The 18,706-nt window shown below is 37.9% G+C and overlaps 2 protein-coding genes across 15 annotated transcripts in view; both read left to right on the top strand.

The window, feature by feature from the left end:
• Window positions 1-18,706, top strand: part of PPFIA2 (PTPRF interacting protein alpha 2) — a 502,235-nt gene that overhangs the window by 416,383 nt on the left and 67,146 nt on the right. For all 14 annotated transcript variants that reach the window (XR_009494446.1, XM_059886832.1, XM_059886831.1 and 11 more), the window contains 3 exons: window positions 996-1,025; window positions 5,803-5,933; window positions 7,876-8,030. Coding sequence is in view for 13 of the 14 variants with exons in the window: in XM_059886832.1 (XP_059742815.1) it covers window positions 996-1,025; window positions 5,803-5,933; window positions 7,876-8,030 (316 nt within the window). In the remaining variant the exon portion in view is untranslated. The remainder of the gene's footprint in view (window positions 1-995; window positions 1,026-5,802; window positions 5,934-7,875; window positions 8,031-18,706) is intronic.
• LOC107132454 (intraflagellar transport protein 22 homolog) lies at window positions 1,837-4,145 on the top strand. Its single transcript, XM_059887240.1, has 2 exons — window positions 1,837-3,752; window positions 4,132-4,145. Exons 1-2 carry the CDS (start codon window positions 2,912-2,914, stop codon window positions 4,143-4,145), a joined length of 855 nt encoding a protein of 284 aa, XP_059743223.1. The 5' UTR covers window positions 1,837-2,911.

Here is an 18,706-nt window from a genome sequence, read left to right as displayed (position 1 = left end):
ATGTTTGAATATAAATTTGAAATCAAAGCAAAATTTGAAATTTTAGGGACAGACAAGCAGAGATTTAAAAGACATTATATTCACTCATATTGTTTATATTTACATATTTAGCAAACATAGGTATTTGTCCTGGTAGTAAAACCTATTGATATCTACATTTACCTCACCACAAATCCACAGGCATAAATAACATTAGTGATATCTAGTTATTTAGAATATTGAATGAGGTAAATCAACCCAATTTTCCATAGCAACAGAAATGTAAAGTATAATGGAATAGTTTAACAAGTGTTTTCCTTACATAAGAAAAATGAACAAATATTAAGTGAATAAATTTTATCTGAGGTCATAAAGAAATAACTTTTTCATTTTGTTTAATTCTGTAAGAGAGCACTATGAAGAAAACAGAAGCCGCAGATATATGCTGTACTTACTGAAGCCAGAGTTTTCGGTATTTGGGTAATAGCATCTGAGAAAGCAGAAGCTTTCAGTATTTCAGATGTCAGAAAGTTTGAGATCACGTAGGAATAGCATAACTGCCCAAAGGAGGTCCAAGGCCCGCATAGGCAAGATAAAAGGGAATGTTTATAAACTACTTGTGTGTGCATTGGCTCTCCCTTTACACATAGTCTTCTTCACTCCCATCTATATTTCCTTGGGAGGATATAGTCCCATATTTACTTATGGCTAGTCACTTCATGTATGTTTCATATTCCCTAAGGTCTGTGTCTCACAGCTCATGTTTCAGGCATGTACACATGATCCCTTCATGAAGACCTGCCCCTCTACCTTGCCATCTAGGAAGTTTCCTCTTGAAAATAGCTCCCTGGAGGAATGCTTTTATAGTGATTAAAATACATTTATTTTGAAAAGAATGGAATGAAAGTTTAAAAAAAGAAAGTTAAATTATAGCTACTATTTAAATTTGTGACCTGGCCAAATGATAATCATTAACTGGTTCTGTTTTGTCTTGTTTTTATTACTGCCAATCATAGCCAAGTGATCTAAGGAAACATCGGAGAAAGGTACTGTACATTTCTTTGATATGATTATTAATTGAATGTTTTTTCTATGAAAGATTTAAAATTATCTTTCTGATAATTGAAGCATTTTATTAACATAAAAATATTAAAAATATTTAAGTGCTTTTGAATTGCTTAAATGCAATCATAAGAGCAAATGTCTAAAGATAAAATTGTTTATACTTTCTAGGGTAATGTTTAGACTGTGGGGACTAAATTATCCTGATTTTCCACAGAATTTATAGACCTCTTTTGGAATAATTAGACAGTTTACTGTTGATACTAGAATAGTGATGCTTGTTTTAAAATGTAGGTTTTAACATTGTTGTTGTTCAGTCACTAAGTTGTGTCTGATTCTTTGTGACCTCATGAACTGCAGCACACCAGGCTTCGCTGTCCTTCACTGTCTCCCAGAGTTTACTTAGTTACATAAGACAAGCAAATCAAGAAACAATTACCAATAAAAGATAAAAGATAGCTTTTACTATCTTTAGTAAATAAAAGATAGCTTTTATTTTTAAATAAAAGATAAAAGATAGCTTCTTACTCATACTTCCCAAGAGCCCGGGCATGCCATGATATGTCTGGCCAAGGGGAAGCACCAGGTCAAGACTCAGAAAGTGTGAGGAGAAATCATGGGCAGGAATGTTTATTGTGAAGGTAAATAGGGTCGCAAAGAGTCGGATACGACTGAGCAACTGAACTGAACTGAAGATAAGCAGGCTTAGGACTGACTAGTTTGAGTCATTTCAGTGGGTCATAGGGTCTCGGGTCTATCTCTAGTTGTCTGACACCTAGCCTGTGATGATTAAGGCAGAAGAATAGTGCCTCCTAGAGGGTAAGGACTTCCCTAATAGCTCAGCTGGTAAAGAATCTGCCTGCAGTTCAGGAGACCCAGGCTCTATCCCTGGGTCAGGAAGATCCCCTGGAGAAGGGAATGGCAACCCACTCCAGTATTCTTGCCTGAGAAATCCCAGGGACAGAGGAGCCTGGCGGGCTACAGTCCAGGGGTTTGCAAGAGTCAGACACAATTTAGTGACTGAACCACAATCAGAGTGCAAGAGCCAGATAGAAAAGATGATTTGGGATACTGATCTAGAGTGTTTGGTGTGCATATGGAAGGCACACTCCAGGAACATAGTTTGCTATCTCTAGGAATTAGCTAGCCCAGGGAGGGGCATTCTCAGCATGGCTCCAGATACTACTTTCCTGTTTAGAATGAAGTCAAGAGAATAAATCTTGGGTATAGGAAACAAGCTTCCCTTGTGGCTCAGCTGGTAAATAATCTGCCCACAATGCAGGAGACCTGGGTTTGATCCCTGGGTTAGAAACAAAATGGAATAAAGTTCAGATTCACAAAATAACATTGTGTTAGATAATTGAGAGTGGAAGAGCTCAGATTCAGGAAATCAGATGGGACAAATTTTAAAGATTCAACCTACTATCCAATACATAAATAAATCTATTTTTCAGCATCTTCAAGATGTGATAATCAGCCTATGCCCAAATACTTCTGCAACTAGGGAACTTTTTTTTTTTTTTAATTAAGGGAATCATAGTATGCTTACATGACCTAAATTGATTGAATTTTCTTTTTATTGTCCATCATCTATCTTCTTTTAGTATCTTCTCCTTGACGCTATCCGTTAGTTCTCAACTGCCAAATTTATCACGCATAATGTTATTACCACTTGTCTTTGACTTCCTTCACCACTTAAAAGGATTATACTGGAAATACAGGAAGAAATCTGAGTATATGATATGTGAAATAATTTCAGTGTGCATAAGAGGGGGAAAAAATGTAAAGGAAGATCTTGTGCAGAAATAAAGCCTCAGGGAATTTAGGGAATATAGAAAGATGATTGGTAAGAAAGGAAGGTTATAGTGCGATGACTTCCGCTCCGTGCAGACTGCAGCGCGGACTCAAGCGGCGCCTGCGTGGGCCCGGGACTGAGTTGCTGAAGGCCAGAGTCCTCCTTGGGGGCCCCTGCGAGAGTGGAAAAACCATTTTGGCCTACTTTCTGACACAAGCTTCTGATATCACTGAATACAACCCAACCCAAGGAGTGAGGATCCTGGAATTTGAGAATCCACGTGTTACCAGCAAACAACGAAGGCGCGGGTGTGAATTTGAGCTCTGGGATTGTGGTGGTGATCCAGAGTTCGAGTCTTACTGGCCAGCCCTGATGAAGGACTCTCATGGGGTGGTGATCGTCTTCAATGCCAGCATCCTAAGTCACCTGAAGGAAATTGAGATGTGGTATTCCTGTTTCGTTCAGCAGCAGTTCTTACAGAATACTCCGTGTCTGTTAATTGCACACCACACACCAGGCTCCAGAAGTGACAAAGAAAACCCAGCTCTGGCACCACCCTTGAACAAGCTGAAGCTGGTGCACTCGAATCTTGAGGACTACCCGGAAGAGATCAGGATGGAATTCATCCAGTATTTAAGAAGCATAATCAACTTAGTGTCCGAGAGCAGAGACCCGGAGGAGATATCCACATCCCAAATGAAGTTAATATCAGTGCAGAGCCTGAAGTCCATCCACCTAAGAAGGTTCTCATTTCCCTTTGGCTGTGAAGGCATTTTCTTTATTTGCCCCAAAGACCAGTCAGCCAGGGAGTTGACTCCCTACGGTCTATTCTCTATCCTTAGTTCAGCTGAGAAAATCCTACTGTTGAATTCTGATTCCTTTGCCCCAGATCTCTCCAAAGAGCTGAAAAGGCAAGGTGATTTTTTTTTTTTTTTTTGCCATCTTCCATATGTCATGTCATTCAAGTTGTGGAATTGTAAAAAAGAAAGAAAGAAAAAAGAAAGGTTACAGAAAGAAAACCACAAACTAACATTTATTGTATATCAGGGTAAGGAGTTATATGCGTGATTTAATTTGCACTTCAAAAGAAATTAAACTGAGTATATTCACTTCTATTTTATTGATAAGAAAATTTAATCTTAGAGTAGATAAGTAATTAGTACGTCACTCAATAAAGAAGAGAAGTCAAGATTCAAATCCATCTCTGAATCTGAAGTCTTTCTCTTCCACTTTACTCATATAGCATGAGATTTAAGTATTATTCAGCGAAAGGGTTTGTGTTTAATGTTTTTAAGAGCTGATATTTTGAAAGTTGGCCTAGTTTGACCTGCCATCTGGAGAGAAGAAGGTGTTTTATAAGAGGGTGTTTCAGAGGAAAAGTCTGAAAACAGAAATAATCAGGCTTCCCAGAAACAATTGTGGAAAACAATCTTGGTAAAATAATGGAACTGTGAAAACATAAATATGTATTAGGAAGAGTTTTGAAATACGCTTTACAAGTTTAGATGAGATGTGAGTTTAGAAAGGGTTTTCCATAGTATCAACATTATGCTGAAAGCAGTTCTTGAAAAAGATTCTTCTAATAGCACTATATTCATTGAAATGGAGAAAAGAGATCTTATTAAGATGTCCTATCCTGTTAAGGGCTTCTCAGGTGGCTCAGTGGTAAAGAATCCACCTGCAGTGCAGGAGAAGGAGATGAGTGTTTGATCCCAGGTCAGGAAGAGCCCCTGGAACAACAGATGACAACCCACTCCAGTATTTTTGCCTGGAGAATACCATGAACGGAAGAGCCTGGCAGGCTACAGCCCATGGTGTTGCAAAGACTGAAGCGACTGAGAACACATGCACTGTGCTGGTAAAAGTAACCTAGGTTTGAATGACAAGAGCCCAGACAGACACTTGTATTGTTTCTCCAATACATGAAGTATCACATATAAACACACTTAAGTATAATAGCTTAATGTAAAGAAACTAGCGAGACATTTATAGACAGAAGACGAGAACATAGTTTTAAACCTTTTGTTATAGCCCTATTGAGACATTTCTTCATCAGAACTTCTAGAACCATACATCTTTCAGCTACGGTTTCCACAATCTTTCAATCTCTCTCTCTCTATATATATATATAATGCACAGTGGTACTATGAAAAATGCAGCATTGTTTTTAAAAATCTTTATCATACAATTCAGTTGGTTGTTGAAAAGTCTTATTTTAATACAGTTCTGTATATCCATCTCTGGCAAAATTTATGGTATCATGAATTGTTCTGGACTTGGAACTAAATTCTTTAAAGAAATCCCTTTCATCGCATCTGCTTATGGTGAACTGTATGTCCTTCTCAATTTTCCCATAAGAAGTAGTGAAATTAAACAGTTTGCGAAAATTCCATTCTTACCTTTATTATTCTCACTTTAAAAAGAAAGTTTTTTTCTTATAAACTGCAGCTTTTTTTTTTTAATATCTGGGAACACATTTAATTAGCCTGATTTAAAACACCCTATCTGATAACATTTTATTTTGTCAAATTCTCACTTCAAAAGTCTCCCACTTAAAAGATGACTATGCATATTTTTAGTGAATTAGTTCAAATATGTGTTCAATAACTTTGTAAAGCTTTTACATTCTGATATATTTAATGGATTCCAAGATAGCTTTTCCATAGTCCCTAGATATTGATGTATGGTGTTTATTTACAGTTAACTAATATTTTTATGTAGTAAGTCCATTTATGTGTGTGTATGTCTCTTTTAACTGGAGTGTCTTAACTTTTAAATAGTTATGAAATTCCTGCTCTTTAATAATGTGAGTTTTTATGTGTAAGACTTATATGCCCTAAATTTCTTGTTTTGCTTTTATATTATAATTACTCAAATAGCCTTGCTTTAATGAGTCTCTATTTTCATCAGTTTCAGTTAAAATTTAGAAAAAGTGAATCTGGTGTATTTTTTTTTTTTGCTTCCAGATTGCAGTGGTAGAAGAAGATGGTCGGGAGGATAAAGCAACCATTAAATGTGAAACTTCTCCTCCCCCTACCCCTAGAGCCATCAGGATGACTCACACCCTCCCTTCTTCCTACCATAATGATGCCCGAAGGTATGACCTTCCCAGCGCACTGCCACTGTATGTCCTCCTCCCCCAAGTATTCCTTTTAGTGTTATCAGACTGCTTAAAATTTATATAAAGTTTTTTATTTGAGCTGTAATTCTCCTTCTCCGTCTTCACAATATCACTTGTGAAAAAGCCGAATTTTCATTCTGAGATCAAATTTTCATTTTTAGAATTAACTGTATATTTTTAATCTTGTTACTAAATGGAGTCAAAGTATAGGAAGTACTGGTCAGGACTAATTACCAAAAACTAAAGAGATTCCAAGGCAAGACTATAAGCTTGGCTTCTAGTGTAAAGATAATTAAGTCCATGATTGAACCCCAGCTACTTTTAACAGACAGATATGTAAATCACCCTATGGGTGCTGCTACTGCCAGCTCTAAAGCTTCTCCTTAGAGAAGGAAAAAAAAAAACTGAAATATTAAAAGAAGAGATAAGTTTACATGGGAAAATACCCTATTTGTCATAGCAACTCATCATACTGTCCTTTCCATCTGCCTAAAAATTGAAGCAGATTTCTATAATAACTAATGCCATAAATAAATACATCTAAGCATACAATTTACATCTTAAATGTATGTTCTTTCACTGTCATCATTTATAGCATCTCTGAACATGTAACTGAATATAATGATTTAAGTAAGAATCTATTATCTAAATAATGTGTTTTACAATAAACATTTTTGAAAAGACTTTTTTGTGATATCAAGCATTTTTTCTTTGTTTTATTTTTATTTCCTAATGTGAAAGTTATTCCAGGTTCAAAATTTATACTTAGTGTGTTGTGTGTGTTAGGCACTCGGTCATGTCTGACTCTTTGCAATCCCAGGGACAGTAGCCTGCCAGGATCCTTTGTCCATGGAATTCTCCAGGAAAGAATACTGGAATGGGTTACTGTTCCCTTCTCCAGTAGATCTTCCTGACCCAGGGATTAAACCGAGGTCTCCTGCATTGCAGGCAGATTCCTTACTGTCTTACTGAACTCAGATTAATTAAGATGAATAAGTACAGTTAAATAATTCATCATGATACTGTCAAATTAGCAGCTATAAAAATGATAACAGTATCATCGAACCTATCCTATTAAAAGTGTTAAATACATTGACCAGGGATGGAACCTAGATCAGCTTGCTTGGAAATCATTTCAGCTTATCATGTACCTACAAGACCTGAGAACTATAAGGAAAATATACAGTGATCACTAGGGTATATGATTTGTTACTTCAAAATCTCACCCAGATGATTTAAAATTCAACAAATTAAGCACAAAAACTGAGAAAGATACCAAGAGGAAAATCCAGTTAAACCATGGGCTAGAATATGAGCATAAACTTCATTAGTTATATTTAAATTTCTTGTCATAGGTCATTATGTTAAAGATCTAAAAAAATAAACTGCAAGAAAGAAATATGTAAAGGGTCCAGGACTAAATTATAGAAGGTCACTTCACATGAACTTAATAAACCAATCTATGTTCATTGATTGGTTTGATATTGTATGAAAAATAAGGAAAAATACTAGGAAAAATATTTTCTAGAGAAAATTTGGAGGCTGAGGGTCCTAAGGCTGAGGAAATCATACTTTAATGTGCTTAAGAAGAAACATGGGAGGCAAAGGAGAAAGTAGCATTCAAGTCTACTTGTTCCTCCTTTGGTGCCTTTATCAAGGAATTAGGTCTTATGTACCCTGTGGAAGATCCCCTGGAGGGCATGGCACCCCACTCCAGTATTCTTGCCTGGAGAAGCCCATGGACAGAGGAGCCTGGCGGGCTGCAGTCCATGGGCTCGCAAAGAGTCAGACACGACTGAGTGACTTAGCACGCACGCCCCTTGTGGATGTTGCAGAATTGTCTTGTGACAGGTACAGTCTTGTGTGCCTGCTGAATGTTGCACCAAAGCAAGCAGTTTTCCCTCTTTTATGTTTGCAGTAGTTTATCTGCCTCCCTCGAGCCCGAAAGCCTTGGGCTTGGCAGTGCCAACAGCAGCCAAGACTCTCTTCACAAAGCCCCCAAGAAGAAAGGAATCAAGTCTTCAATAGGACGTTTGTTTGGTAAAAAAGAAAAAGCTCGTCTTGGGCAACTCCGTAAGTATGCATGTTTGACTTTCCACTGCCACTCATTTTCCTTACTTTTTAATACCCATCTATCTTTCATCTTATTTCCCCTACCTGATCAACTTTCTAGTTGAATCATCTTGTAACCGATTTAGCTGAATAATGCTTGGTTAAAGTTTCAAAGGAAGATATTATAAAATTTCCAATCCTTGTGATTCCTCTGTTAATAATAAGAACTAGAATATAGGTAATTTTAACATTGTGATAGACACAAGGACTCTCAAGACAGGTGTTACTAGTGTCATCCTTGTTTATTGATGAGTAAGCAATGTATTAATAATTAGCCAAACTGAAATATTCGTCCAAGGCCACGTTTCAAAACCAGCTTGAAACCATTGAGCATACTACATAGATGTATATAAAAACTAGCTGTGTGTATTTTAAAAGTTTTTCTGTTGAAAAAATTAAGAAACCTACAAAAAAAATCCAAAATAACTCTTTTTAGGTCAAAATAAAGCATTTAAAGGACCTAGATGTAAAGGGTAAGGTTTCTTTGTTTTAAAGTATTACAACTTTGTATTAACAAACTCTGTAGCCTATAAATGGGGAGACAGAGGAAAGGGCAACAGGAGTTTCATTAGAATTATTGTCAGTGACTAATTAACGAAATGTGGATCAATACATCTGAAATGACCCTAGGTAAATATATACATATATAGATAGGTTATAGGTTGATAAACAGATGGATGGATAGATAGGTAGATAAATAAATAGATATAGTCTGAAACAAAAAGAATATGTGAATTGTATTTTCTAAATGATGATATATACTCTTGGCTTTTTTTTTCCTTTGATGTCATTTTACATATTGAATTTTTATCCTGAAATCCTTTTCGTCGTCTTGCTTATTTATGCTTACCTTTAATTTTTCCCTGCTCTTCTCATTCTGCTGAGTTCAGAACTAGAGTTAAATTACAGAGAAAAAGATTTAGGAAAAAATTTAGCTCCTGCTTCTGATGGTAAGTGATGAACAGAATGCGGCACTCCCTTAATACTCATTTTGAGTTCTCAAATAAAGGAATGATTATTCACAAATAATGTCCCATCCCCCAGAATTAGTTTACTGCCCTGGCACTACAAGAATTTCTGAGAATAGTGTTCATATTTGCAGATTTACAACTGTAGTATTATTCAAAAATACCTTCCCCAAGTTCCACAGTGTGAAACCCATAAAAAACGTCAGAAGCCATAGGAAACCCATCTCTGTAACACATGGGCAGTCAACTCTGTGACTGTTACTCAACAGAAGAACATGTTCCTTGGGCTTCTCTTTCTCAGGAAAGGACCCTTTTATGCTAAAAGAAGGTGGTTATTTGGGGGATATAAAACACACCAAGACATTATTTTAAAATCTGTTTCACTTGACAACTATTTATTGTCAGAATTAAGATATCAAGGATATAATTTCAAGCCTGCAAAAATATAAAAGCTTCTAGAAACTTAGCCTTTTGACTCATTTTCAGTGACCATGTGTCTCTATGTTAGAACAGATGAGAATTAATTACAATTATGTTCTTATCAACTCCATCCAAATCAGAAAATAGCAGTAGTTTTTCAAGATCACATTGTAGACCTGAGAAGATTTCTGAGTTCTGAGCAATTTTGTTTTGCTCTGTAGAACAATAGAGTATAAACAAAGCTAGTGACAATAGCAGAGTAAGAGCTACGATGCTGATGAGGAAGACAAAGACAAGAATCTGTACTTCCGGAGCTGTAGAAAAGCTACATGGTGGGTGGAACAAAGTTCCTGCAGAAACCAAAAATAAAGGTCTTTATCGGATATAGTACTTGAGAAAATAAGGAAACACAGGCACACATGAGCTTCAGTACATCATGTTTTGATGTGTTTTGTTTTCTTTTCCTGAAGAAATGGTACCTGGTACCACTAGTGCTTTGGTTGAGGAATACAGACTCATGTTCACGTCTGTCCTGAAAAATGGGCTTCCGCGTTGTGAGGGGAAGACCGTGGAAGCGTAACCAAGTCCAGGGCTTGCCACCTGGTGCTGCTGATGCACACATTAGAAGGAATTAGGGAAACATCTCTAAGGATCATGATTTTAATAACTTGATCTAGAAAATTCAGACATGGGAGCACTGTGCCAATATTCTTTCTTTCATCAATGAAAAGAGAAATAGGAGATAGAAGATGATGCCATGGAAAGTAACATGGTAGAGGGCTGATGGTGTCAGAGAACCAAAATTGAGATTTGGGACCGTGTCCCAGGTCTTAGAACTCTTGAAGAGTTTAGCTCATAGAGGCAAAGAAACCTAAGTTAACTTGACAATAGCTACCCTGCTGCTGCTGCTGCTAAGTCATGTCAGTCGTGTCCGATTCTGTGCAGCCCCATAGACGGCAGCCCACCAGGCTCCCCCGTCCCTGGGATTCTCCAGGCAAGAACTCTGGAGTGGGTTGCCATTTCCTTCTCCAATGCATGAAAGTGAAGTCGCTTAGTCGTGCCCGACTCTTCACGACCCCATGGACTACCGCCCACCAGGCTCCTCAGTCCATGGGGTTTTCCAGGCAAGAGTCCTGGAGTGGGGTGCCATTGCCTTCTCTGGACAATAGCTATGCTAGATACATTTAAATGAAATGTGGTGCAGAGGAAGGAAACTTTCTAAATAAAACTATGAAAATCTTCACTCAATTCTGTCTAGTTTGACAAACAACAAAGGAGAAATTCATAGTAATTCACAGAATAGAGTATTTGTAAAGGGGGTGTTATTCACCTTATAGATTGTTATATACAGTCTGAAAAGCTAAGGTAATAAAGTGAACATCAGATGTGATGGATCAGTCAATGTGACTGCATTGATAACTGCTAACCATGGAGCATCAAATTCAATATACGTAGATCTATTTTTTATTGGAGAAGGAAATGGCAGCCCACTCCAGTGTTCTTGCCTGGAGAATCCCAGGGACGACAGAGCCTGGTGGGCTGCTGTCTATGGGGTTGCACAGAGTCAGACATGACTGAAGTGACTTAGCAGCAGCAGCAGCACATCTATTTTTTATGAATATGTTGCTATCAGAGGCAGTATAAATGTGGAAACTCCAAAACTCAAAGGAAGCAACACATTGAAAAGCATTTGAATAAAGCTAAAAATACTTTACAGATAAAGGATTTAAAACGATAAACCGTATTTATGAGCCTTGTCTCCTTGAAGGTCACAGTTGAATTTGGGGAGAGTGTCCTGACAGAGGGAATATTGTTTTAGCAGACTTGGGGGTCTGGTTTTAGTTTCTCTCTCTATTTTTTCTTCTTTGATTTTCTCTCACTTTCTTTCTATATTACAAACCCCTAAAAAAGATGAAAAAAAAAAAAGTTTAATACTCTCATTGAGAGACATGGAAAAAGCAGGCCAATAAATATCTCTGCTTACTTCCTAGAATATAGAATAGATTCAGGATGTAATAACATGCATTTTTTTAGATTTGCTTTTATTAGAGGTTAGTTGATTTATAATGTTGTGTTAGTTTCTGCTCTACAGCAAAGAGAATCAGTTAAATGTATACATATATCCACTCAGTTTTAGATTCTTCTCCCATATAGATCAATACAGAATATTGAGTAGAGTTTACTGGGCTATATAGCAGGTCGTAAAAGACTTAACAGCCCAGTGACCATGGTTTCACCCCCCTGATTTATGCATCCAGATGCAACGCATCTCTGTTGCTTCCATAAATGTTTAAACATGCTCATATCTAACCTTCATTTTAAAAGTCATTACTTGATCCTGCCATCTTCCCTAAATATTGACTTATTTTTCCCTACCCGTATCATCCAAGCTTAAGTGAGTTTTTTCTTCCTCATCTGTCAGTCACATTACAACCTACTATATGCTGACTTCCACACATAAAATTCTAGACACAAGTTCAATCTTAACCAACCTGGAAGACTGGTTAGGACATCAAAGCTAGATATTATAAAGAAATAAACTCAATTATATTTATGATGATGTAAACTTAAGCAGTATATCTAAAATAGGTGACCTCTTCCTAAAAACAAATTCTAAAACATTTTTTACATAAGTTGTATCTATGTGAATGACAGATATAGTTGAATGTCATAGATAAGTAAGAATAGTATCCAAAAAGGCACCAACCAAAATAAAGTGATAATTGAAAAACCTGCCCAGGTCAAAAGGGGAATTATAAAATTCTTATTTTTTATTATTTTTGTTTATTATTTTTGAAAGTTTAAAGAAAATGAATAAAACAAAGATTTAATGTATTTGAACAAAATATGCAAATAAGTGCAACTATTCCAAAACACTTTTGCCTCTATCTCCTTACTTGAAAAGCAAAACTTCAACCAGAAAAGAGGCATTAACAAGAGGACATGGAAGCCCAAGAGAATTGATATTTTGATGGGTGGGGGCAGGTAGAATGTTGAATCATCCAAAGTCATTTATCTACTCCTATTTTGAACAAATAGCATATGATGAGCCACCGTGAAGTACAGAGTACTGACCGTGGACTTTAGGAAAATGGTGAAAGCATGGCACTGACGTCAAAGAACACTGAATTTAGCAACGGGGGTGGCATATAAGCACAGACAACCTTTCATTTAAAAAACAAACACTTCATACTGAAACGTACTGTTTCTGGCCCAAAAGAGCTTTACCTGCTACATTGTCTGAACTCAAGACAATCAGAAACAGAGGTTCTAAATCTCAAGATCCACGATTATGCATCAGTAATCAGAATGTTGACTGGCTTGACTTGTAATTTTATCCAAAGGCATCAACCTGTTTCAAAGCAAAGCAAATTAAATTGTGTTCAAAACAGCCATGTCAGATGAAGCCTGTTTGTTTCTCTGACAAAGTTACTCAGTAATAGAACAGGAAAGGCATTTGGGTGAGCTGGGATTCATGGCAGCCCTGTACACAAGATGACAAAATGGAGCCTGAGTGATGGAAAAATTAGGTGGAATTTGCAACCAGGTGAATAATCCTCCTTTAATAGTGATGATGAGTAGAGTGATGACATCCTGAATCCAGGTTTCTAATGGCTTGATGAGGATTCACTGTTTGTGATCAACACATCCCCCAATCACTTGAACATGAATATTTCAATAGCACAGTGATCTGATTTATGGATTGGTGATATGGAAAGAAATCACAAATGGAAGAAAAATAAGTGTTCTTCCTTTAGGATTACCTTAAAAACCTGAGACATGGAAGGCCCAAAATATCCTATTTTTAAAAGTGTAACTCTTGGGAACATTTTTTGCAAGAAAAATTTGGTTATTCATGTAACTTTAAAGTTAATAAGTCAATGAATTTAGGACACATTAATAGACATACAGTATTGAGATAAAAGAAGACCTTTTCATCCTGTTCTTCTATTGTAAAACATGAGCCAGGGAATAGAATCCATCTCTCATAACTACACTTTCAGAGGCATATCATAACTTTGAAGTAAGTTTGGAGGGAAATATTAAGCTAATAAGGAGAATTGAAATTATGTGAGAAGTAACTAAGTAGAAGGGCATGCTGTTCCCTTTGCTGACCTGTCTGGATGGCTGATTATGAATATTTGAAAAGCTTGTTATATGCAGAATCTTTGGCCTTTTCATTGTTTAGTAAGGCTACAAAACTCTAGCCAAAGTGTTAAAAGACCAACTTCATCTCAATAAGAAAGAGAACACTGCGGAGTCACAGTTATATACAAACAAACTGGCTTGTGAAATAATGAGTTATTAGTCACTGGATATCATCAAGCAGAAGCTAGGTAAATAGTAGGAAGAACTGTTGTAGAAAGGGGTCCAAGAATTGGAAGGGCAGTTGGACAGGATGATCTTTAAGGCCTATTTCAAACCTAGTAGTCCTGAATCTATGAAGCTCTAACATTTAAGCCTTAGACCCAGCAGCTCTCCTGTCTATAAAATACGTAACATGAGTTTTGTACTATGAAAATGCATTTTATTTTTCAAATTACAGACTTTTAGAGTTAGAAGATATCTAAAGGCCATGTAATGACCCATGCTCTATACTGTACAGAAACAGATGATTTTAACAATCATCCAGGTAAAGCAGCCACTGGTAGGAGGGTTGGCAGTGGTTCCCAGCTCTCATTGCTCGGCGAGTGCTCCAGACAATATACTCTTGGGACTGTTTCCATCAGAAAGAACTTCAGTGAGCTCATAGTCTCATGGAACATGTTTGGAAACTTAATGAAATTAAACTTTTTTTTTCAAAAAGTTTATAACTTCTTGAGGGTATTACACATAAATGCATAAAAAGTAAAGAACAATTCAAGGCAATAGTAAAAGCATCACAGAATATATTATAAACTTTCTTATAGAATATATAGACATAAGGTTAATTTTTTCCCTCCCTCGGTATGTTTGACTCTACTCAGAACAAAGTGAAGTTTTCCTTTAGAATTGAAAAGGTATAAAACTTGAGTTTCAAATAAGGCTTATCTCTCAAAAAAAAGTACTGAAGCCACATGAAAAGATAAACTCCATGGGAGATGTGATGGAAAGGAACCTGGGTCTTTATAGGGTTAGTTAGGAAGTGGATGCCAGGCTGGGGTGTGAAGTGTGAAACCAAATGATCAAGGCAAAGAAGTGATAAGGATTGAGGATCAAGTTGCCTAGCTGTGGAGACACTGGAAATGCATAGACTAGGAGGCAGCCCCCTGAAGGAGGCACAGCACGCCAAGGAAATGGTCTGGGTCCCGGGATCAAGTATCCGAGCACAAGCGAGAGTGAGGAGTCGGAGCGATCGCACACCATGCTGTGCTTCAGAGACAGTTAACCAGTGAGGAAGATGGCAACAGAGGGTCAAGACGTAATGATGCTAAATGCATTTATTACCTCTGGTGGGTCATCTGTTCCACATGATTTTAACAGATTTACTACCTGGGAAATACCCAGGTAGAAGACCCACCCAGGACTTCAGAGTCCTAATAATAATGACCATAAACAAAAATGAACAGAGCACACGTGATTACCCAAGCAGGTGGGAAAATGCTAAAAGCAGAAAATACATATAAATCATACAGGCAGTATCCCTAATTAAAGATACATAAAATGTATATATTATTGAGTAAAAAATTAATAAAAACTACTGTTGCAAGTTTCCCTTAAATGCATATGAGAAGCAATACATTTCAAAGACACGTTTATGCCTGCTAAATTGCAATTGTCTTCATGGTTATCTGTCAGATTGTATTATATCATAATGGTCTGATTTCTATTATTTATTATAATCAGCATAAGAAAATAATGGGCAGAAGCAATAGCAACATCAGAGCAACATTGTATAGCAAGCATGTTTCTACACATAAAATTTGGGTTGCTGTGCTAGCCTTTACCTCAAAATTCAGATTGTTCCTAGATGTTATGGGAGTAGTAAATACAATATAAATTCTCAAAGCATCAGTTAGAGATGAGTCATGCTCTACATAATAAAAATGTCTTCTTCTGAAGGAAGCAGTGTTTAGGTTCAGTTATGAATGCATTTATTACATGCCATTTAGGAGCCAGGCCATGGTGCCTAGGTGCCTCCTCCAGAGAACTAATAGACTGAGTCATGAAACAAGTCATCATTTATACATTCAAGTGTGTTTAAAATCAAAATGAGTAGTATGGATTCATTCCAAAGAGAGGTCAAGTAGATGAAAGATGGAAATACTGATCAGCTGCAGATTATAGTTTTAATCTCTCTGGGATTAGATTTTCTTTTGAATACAATAGCAAGGAACTCTGCTGGACAAATGGAGATATAGAGCCCTTGCCATGTGGGTCTTGGCCTGAATTTCCTACAGATTCTTACCTCAAGTGCCAACAGGAAATAAATTATACTCAGTAGAGTCTAAGGCCAGGCAACATAGAGATATTTGCCTTCACAATCCCAATGAATCTCTATCTAGTACCCGTGGAGAAGAAAATGTCAATCCTCTCCAGTGTTCTTGCCTGGAATACCCCATGGACAGAGGAGCCTGGCAGGCTACAGTTCATGGGGTGGCAAAGAGTCAGATACAGTTTACCGACTGAACAGTAACAAAGCCATCCATAGATCTAGGCCTTTGCACATCCTTTGGTAAATTTCTCAGCCTGGATCTTAGGAGATCTTATGCTGTAGCACCTCTCCTGAAATTTCTCCAAGACCTTCCTCTGGTGCCTGGGAGAGCTTGGGACTGGCAATGCTATCCCGGCAGCACACCCTTTTCCCAGACCTGTAACTGTGTGGGTCGAGTCTCTGCTGCTGCTGAGTCACTTCAGTTGTGTCCAACTCTGCGTGACCCTATGAACCGCAGCCCACCAGGCTCCTCTGTCCATGAGATTCTCTAGGCAAGGGTACTCGAGTGGGTTGCCATGCCCTCCTCCAGGGGATCTTCCCAACCCAGGGAATGAACCTGAGTCTCCTGCATTCCAGGCAGATTCTTTACCACTGAGCCACCAGGGAAGCCCCAGGTCAAGTCTCTAGAAGCATTCAATATTTTTGTTACCTTTCAGATGGAACCAGACAGGAAGGCAGTGCCGTCTGGGCACGATGCCTGATACAACCAAACCATGTGCACCTGGGTCCCTGTTTCTCCCTAATTCTCTGGACTGTATCTGGTATTCTCCGGATTCCTGGGGGAGCCTAGAGACTTTACCTGTAGGGTTGCTCTGGGCCAGAACAACCTGACCTTGTTGCCTGACCTTGGTTCCAGAAGGATGGCCTAATAATTGAATCACTCCTGCTGACAGAATGGTGTCATATGAGATTGGATCACAATAGATTGTTGTTCCACTAATTTTGGATTACTCAAAATATTTGTCTAGAAAGGGGTCTGGAAGAAATATTTGACTAGGCCCCTCACACCCTAAAAGCGATCCTGTCTCAAACACTTCAAAGTCCTTGAAAACCTCACAAAAGAGTCTGCGGAGTGCCTGATGGCCCAGAGAACTTCATAGAGGGTATGGATTTTGCCTTGGGATTTTGCATGTGCCACCTCTAGGGGGCCACTGACAAGGTGATAAGCAATATTTTACCTGAGTATCCACTGAATCATGGGACTCAAGCCTTCTATGCCTAAACACCTTATGCTGTGAGATGGGGTATAGTAATGATGCTCTCGCTGTATCACTAGGCGCTTCCCAGATGGCACTGGGCTTCCCTGTGGCTCAGATGGTAAAGAATCTGCCTGCAATGCAGGAGACCTGGGTTCAGTCCCTGGGTTGGGAAGATCCTCTGGAGAAGGGAAAGGCTACCCACTCCAGTATTCTGCCTTGGAGAATTCCATAGACTGTACAGAGGGGTCACAGAGTAGGAACAACTGAGCGACATTCACTCCCTGGTGGCGCTAGTGGTAGAGAACCCACCTGCCATGTAGGAGACATAAGAGGTGTGAATTTGATCCCTGGGCCAGGAAGATCCCCCTGGAGGAGGGTATGGCAACCCACTCCAGTATTCTTTCCTGGAGAAACTCGTGGACAGAGGATCCTGGCCGTCTACAGTCCATAGCATTACAGAGAGTCAGACACAACTGAAGCGACTTAGTATGTACACACTCCGTATTACTAAGAGGTCTCCTGGAGAATGAGTGTTTCTCACTAGGCACACTCTTGCAATTTCAAAATGGGTAAACTAAAGGATTTTCTACTTACTGAAGGGTGTTTAGAATTCTTGACTCCTATCTAATGTATATCTGTTGCACTTCGCAATCGTTGTGACATATAAAAATTTGCCTCCTTTCCCCCACCAACGTATGCAAATATTTACACTCCCTCTGAAAACTGGTATTGTCTCCTGTATAGAACCAATACAATGGAGATATAATGCAAACCGCAAATACGAGTTGCATAGGTAATTTTCAATTTTCTAGTAGCTATATTAAGAGGGTTAGTAAAAAGAGACAGGTGAGATTAAGTTTAATAATGTTTTTATTTAAACCAATATAGAAAACTTATCATTTCAACATGTTCAGTTCAGTCGCTCAGTCATGTCCAACTCTTTGCGACCCCATGAACCGCAACATGCCAGGCCTCCCTGTCCATCACCAACTCCCGGAGTTCACTCCTGGATCAGTGCTATGAAAGAATGTTTTTCTCATCTATAAATGTTTTATTTGGACTTAAAAGTGCACATAATTAGATTTTTTTCCTGCTTAAGGGTACAGCCCATGCCACTTGAAACTAATTTTGCCTACTGTGGCTTATGTGTCATTTTCTATTGGCATTTTCAAACACGATGTAGCAACAATTCTTTATCAGATTTCTTTAAAGAATATTAGATTTTGAAGTGATCAATATTTCCAAGCCCCTCATGCCTTTTACTTTTAGAACTGTATTTGTGAGAAGAAAACTCTACTATTTTTTTCTGGATCTGGTTTGGACTCACAAAATTCCTCTAGAGCTCTCTTTGTTTCTCTTCCAGAGCACTAAACTTTTTAAAATGTTCTTTTCTCTAATTAAAATGTAAAAAGTTTAAATCATAATTTACATGTTCTTTCCTCAGAAGAATAAAAAGCCTGATTTATCCAACCACATAGTGGTTGAGAATATCTCATTGTTTATGAAATAGGTCTACTCATCAATCTCTGTGTCCCCATCTGGACTGATGAAGAATTTTGTGACTTTTAAGTGAATCGCTATTCATTTCCATTTATATTTCCAGAGAGCAATTTTATTGTTATTGCATATGGTGAA

The sequence above is a fragment of the Bos taurus genome, chromosome 5, assembly GCF_002263795.3.
Source record: "Bos taurus isolate L1 Dominette 01449 registration number 42190680 breed Hereford chromosome 5, ARS-UCD2.0, whole genome shotgun sequence".
Classification (NCBI taxonomy): domain Eukaryota; kingdom Metazoa; phylum Chordata; class Mammalia; order Artiodactyla; family Bovidae; genus Bos; species Bos taurus.
Note: the sequence above shows the minus strand (reverse complement) of the source record. Positions and strands in the feature narration are given on the sequence as shown.

What these genes read in the sequence shown, in the direction of transcription:
- LOC107132454 (XM_059887240.1), top strand. Translation starts at nt 2,912, where the DNA reads ATGACTTCCGCTCCGTGCAGACTGCAGCGCGGACTCAAGCGGCGCCTG.